Source organism: Anabrus simplex, chromosome 1 (assembly GCF_040414725.1).
Source record: "Anabrus simplex isolate iqAnaSimp1 chromosome 1, ASM4041472v1, whole genome shotgun sequence".
Lineage (NCBI taxonomy): Eukaryota > Metazoa > Arthropoda > Insecta > Orthoptera > Tettigoniidae > Anabrus > Anabrus simplex.
The window spans coordinates 1,200,693,888-1,200,699,067 of NC_090265.1; the positions used below are offsets into that span (position 1 = coordinate 1,200,693,888).

The 5,180-nt window shown below is 35.8% G+C and overlaps 1 protein-coding gene across 1 annotated transcript; it reads left to right on the top strand.

Moving 5' to 3' along the window:
* The first annotated feature begins 538 nt into the window (after nucleotides 1-538).
* On the top strand, nucleotides 539-4,334 carry LOC137501542 (uncharacterized). Its single transcript, XM_068228712.1, has 2 exons — nucleotides 539-582; nucleotides 3,298-4,334. The coding sequence occupies exons 1-2, from the start codon at nucleotides 566-568 to the stop codon at nucleotides 4,211-4,213; spliced, it is 933 nt and encodes a 310-aa protein (XP_068084813.1). The 5' UTR covers nucleotides 539-565; the 3' UTR covers nucleotides 4,214-4,334.
* The last annotated feature ends 846 nt before the right edge of the window (nucleotides 4,335-5,180 follow it).

Below are 5,180 nucleotides of genomic sequence, written 5' to 3' on the forward strand. Positions count from 1 at the left end.
CCGGAATCTAGTCACGAAGGAGTTCTTTTACGTGCCAGTAAATCTACCGACATGAGGTTGACGTATTTGAGCACCTTCAAATACCACCGGACTGAGCCAGGATCCAAACTGCCAAGTTGGGGCGAAATCCAGCGCCTCAGCCGTCTAAAAAAGGTCCGCTCCCACCTAGTGGAATCGAATCGAACCGAACAGTCGAAATTTCCGCTCGGCCGCTCACATCTAGCAGCCAGCAGCGGAATAGAATCGAACGGGATTCTACGCGGGAAATATAAGGCACGCAATGGACAGTTTAATAGCGCTAGCACTTTTGTGTGAAGAGGCGGAAAATGAAGATAATGAGAGGAAAAGAGATCGGAGAAGATTTTGGGTACATGAAATTAATTTAACAAGAGAGCCGAAAGGAGAGTATGCAACTTTATTTGAATATTTATTGCGCGATGAAGCTAAGTTTCGGCAGTACTTCAGAATGAGTGTGTTGAAATTTCAACAACTATTTCAGATGGCAGAACCACATTTAACGAAACAGTTTACAAGATTTCGTGCACCAGTACCTCCTCTTCTGAGAATGATCGTCTGCTTGAGGTAAGTTGTAAAATTTTTAAGCCAAAACCGAATATATATCATAATATATGATAATGACAATTATGTGGGTAGGCCTATGTTTAGACACTTCGTTATCAATCCTGTTGAGTGTTTCCGGCAAGTGAGCTTGTTGTGGGCAAGTTTTATTACAAATTATTGACGAAATTCTAGCGAGCTGTTACGGAGAATGTTAATTTCTCCATAGCAGTACCGATATTATTTTAACGTCAACTCGAACGGGAAGCCTAACCAGTCGTCAGCTGACTGGGAAATTTGATAGCAATAGAAGTAAATAAAAGCAATAATTGTTATATAATTACTGCAGTAGAAATGCAAACTAGCTCCATCACTTCACCGTGAAATAATCATCGCATGCATCTCTACCGGTACCTACCTTGTAGAAATTTACTGGAAAGAGCAAGTTGGCGTAATCCCGCCGTGATCTTCTAATTTTACTTATTTGTTCTATTCCCTGTCGAATAAGAGTTTTGTGAAGTTCGAAAGCTACTCGGTGTGAACTTATAAGATAAATGACTTATCCTTATTCATATATTCGTTATTAATGGCTATAAATAGGTTTTTCTGCTGCATTCAAACTTTGAGTTTTAGGCCTAAATTCTAATAACAGCCTATATCGAAATAAAATCTTGATCATGACCTTTTAGAGCATTATAAAACTTTGCATTTGTTATTCTGGCTACTGACAACCTATAGCTATTCTGTTCTACTTTTTTGAATTCCTACAAGACAGCAAATTTAAATTAGTGTGGTGCTTTCCAAGTATTAGTGGGCTATTATGTTCTGTAAAATTAGGACTATAGATTGTAAGAGTGGAACTTGAACTCACATAAAAATATCAAAGGAAATATGTTCAAACTTAAAAAAAGAATAAGGAACGTAAAATACTTTCAACACCAACAACTGAATTACCCCCAGAATATCAGAAAAAGTTGAATGAGAGAAAATTGTTCATTTCATACTAGGCCTATTGGTAGACAGATAGGAATAGTCCTGCATAGAATCCTCATTAGAATAATAATTTAAATCCTCTAAGTTTATAGCATTAGGCTTGACAGCAGCTTTATTAAACATTATTAAATTTAAATTTGCTGTCCTGTGGAAAATCAAAAGTCAAACAGTATAGCTGTAGGGTGTCAGTAGCCAGAATAACAAATGAAAGGTTTTATAATGCTTTAAAAGGTCATGATCAAGATTTTATTATAATATAGGCTGTAGGCCTAATTAGAATTTAGGCATAAAACTCAAAGCTTGAATTACTTAAATTTAAATTTTCACTGAATAACTAGGGCTACTAATTTTTAATTGCACTCTGGTTGTACCTGATAATGAAGGTGCCCCAAGTTCTTATTGGAACTAAAACAAATTTTATTTTGTTTTTAGTTCTTGTTTGAGGTTGTTCCCAATAAGTTGGCCTACTAATTGTTAACCTAATTTGAATGATATTTGTACCAGTAGTATTAACATGGTTGATGAAAGTAGATTTGTCTCCAGTACCTATGTTAAAACATTATTAATGGGAGACCTTGTAATAAATATACAGGCAGGTCTCTTAGCAAACTTTTTACAACCTGTCAGTAAGATATTTTCTAATTTCTTGATTCATTGGGACCAGATCATATGAGTTATAGGAAGCAGTTGATGTTAATTTTGAATAACTCATAACAGGTCGAAGGTAGATACCACTACAGAGAGATTAAAAGTAGCATTCATTGATAACACATGTGATATACAGGAAGGTTTCTTGGAATACACCATAATATGAGGGACTAATGTATATTTTAAGAAAAAGTTTACCCAGTTTTGAAGTTTCTGAGAATAATTACTTGAGGTAAGCTGCAATAATTTTAAATTTAATAAAAAACAGTAATTGAATCTTAAAATAATCTATTTTATTACAACTTATAGCAGTGAACAGAACAACAACAAAATAATGTACTTTTTGTACTCTTCATTGATAACCCTGTCGGTTGACTGCTTCCATCTCAGCATCTGTCACAGCTTCTAGTACCCTTCTCTTCGTAGCAATTTGAAGGTCCAGAGGCAAAGATTTTACAGTCTCTGCCATACTTAAAAAGAAGTGTGTTATCGCATCAGTTTTGTTTGTTTCAAGAGGGTTCACCTTTTCCAGATAATTAGACAAAACTGTAGCTACAGATGTGGATGGAGGTGTCTGGGATCGTTTCCTTTTAAAACCAGAATGCACTGTTTTTGTTGATGGTGAGATTGTTGCCTGTGAAGTAGATGGTTTTTCTTGTGTGAACTGGTTAGGATCTGCAGCACAAGTTCCTTCAGTGGTTTCTGGCTCAATATACACTACAGACTCAGGTGTTACAGGTTCGGTTGATATAATGGTGTCATTGTCATTCAAAAGAAAATATTGAGTTGGTTCTATTATTAAATTCTGGGATGTGTTTTCTGTGGAAATATTGGATAACTGTGGGGAAATTGGTGCAAGGTATGGCTTCAAGAATGACAGCTCATTCTGAAATCTCCAGTCTTTTTTTACCCCTCCCTGACTTCCACTTTTTTCTTTCTTGATCAGAGATTTCCTGTAGCATTCTCTCAAACGCTTCCAGGATTCTTTACATTCAGTTGCTGGAAAAGAAAACAGGCCCATAAGTACCATAATTTAAATTTGTAACATAAATACTATATAAGGCAAAATATAGTGAACTGTTCTCTATTTTGTTTCAGGTTCCTTGCTACAGGGGATAGCTTGCGAACAATTTCGTTCAGCTACAGGTTAGGACATTCCACAGTCGTCAAAATTGTTAATGAAACATGTGAAATTTTATCGAACATTCTTCATCCTATATACATGCCAAAACCGACTGAAGAAAAATGGAAAAGTGTTGAGAAGGGATTTCAAGAACGATGGCACTTCCCAAACTGTATAGGTTCCATTGATGGGAAACATGTCATCATACAAGCACCAAATAAAAGTGGTTCTTTGTTTTATAATTACAAGGGCACATTTTCTATTGTTCTTTTGGCATTGGTGGACTCGAACTATAAATTCATAGCCGTGGATATTGGAGCATTTGGTTCTAATAGTGATGGAGGAATTTTTCAAAATTCAAATTTAGGAAAAGCGCTGGAAACAAAAAACTTGAATATTCCGGAAAAGAAAAATCTACCTGGTACGGATATCCATTTACCCCATGTTATTGTAGGGGATGAAGCATTCCCCTTAAAGACTTATTTGATGCGACCTTACTCCAAAGCTCAATTAAATGGCAACAAAGAAAAGAAAATATTTAATTACAGACTCAGTAGAGCGCGAAATGTAGTAGAGAACACATTCGGAATAATGGCTCAAAAGTTTAGACTGTATCAAAGACGTTTGCAGCAAACTCCTCAACATGTAAAGAACATAGTTTTCACAACTTGTGTACTGCACAATTTCTTGAGAGACGATGTAATTTCGTTCGTTGAAGAGGAATCGTTAAATTCAACTTCAGCAGCTCTGCAGCGGTTGCATTTTACAGGAGGAAATGCTACTTCTGTTGCAATGGGAGTACGTGATGAATTTAAAACTTATTTTAATGCAGTAGGTTGCGTACCATGGCAAAACGACATCATTAATAGAGGTAGACTGAACACAAATTAAAATCTGTGAAGTGTTTGTTGTCCGCAGCAAAGTGTAGCACTTATGAAATTGTTCAATGTAAATATATATTTTTTATTGTAAATACTGTAAATATAATAAATATAGGCCTAAGTGATGTCAATTATCGTACTAGTATATTATATGTGTACTTCAACATGATACAATTTTATAATAAGGTCAACAACAATTATGAAATAACTTGTATATAATCTTTCTAACCTGTTTGATTTTTTATTTCCTTGCTTATTTCCTCCCAGGCATTGTCTCTTACGTTGTTGTTACAGTAGTGCTTGTGGGACTTGTCATAAAGAAAACTGTATTTCTGAACTAAACTGATCAGCTTTTCTGTGTCCATTATTATAAATAAAGCAAATTAACTATCGCAAATTAAAACGTCTCTTCAATCTGTAGGAAACAGCTGACTTCCACCTGATACACATTTGCCGCCAAATCCCCGACCGAAAGATGCCGATCGTTTACGAAGTTACACGAATGTTGATAATTCTGTTCGATTCCGCTCCGCTAGTCGAAAAATATTCTTGGCAGAGAATCCTGTTCCGTTCGGTTCGATTCGATTCGACTCGTGGCGATCGCCAGCTCTATCTCCCATTTAATCACATGTTAAAAAAAAATTCTGTTCGGTTCGATTCGATTCCATTCCACTAAGTGGGAGCGGGCCTTAAGCCACTCAGCCCGGCCCGTATGACAGTGTGTCCATCATCAAAGCGATATACTCTTTCTTGTTTTTTGAGCTATTGAATAACTTCAAAATTCTCGAATGTTTTCATATATTCAGAAAACAGAACATTGCTTCTTTCTGTTAGCCATTCCATCATGTCTCGTTTGATAACATATTGAGAGGGTGATTTATTTCCCTGAACACTTTATTAAGGGATATTATCCATTATTACAATGCTTTCTTTGGGTAGGTTAGGGAACAATATTTCTCTCAGCCACTTCCTAAAAT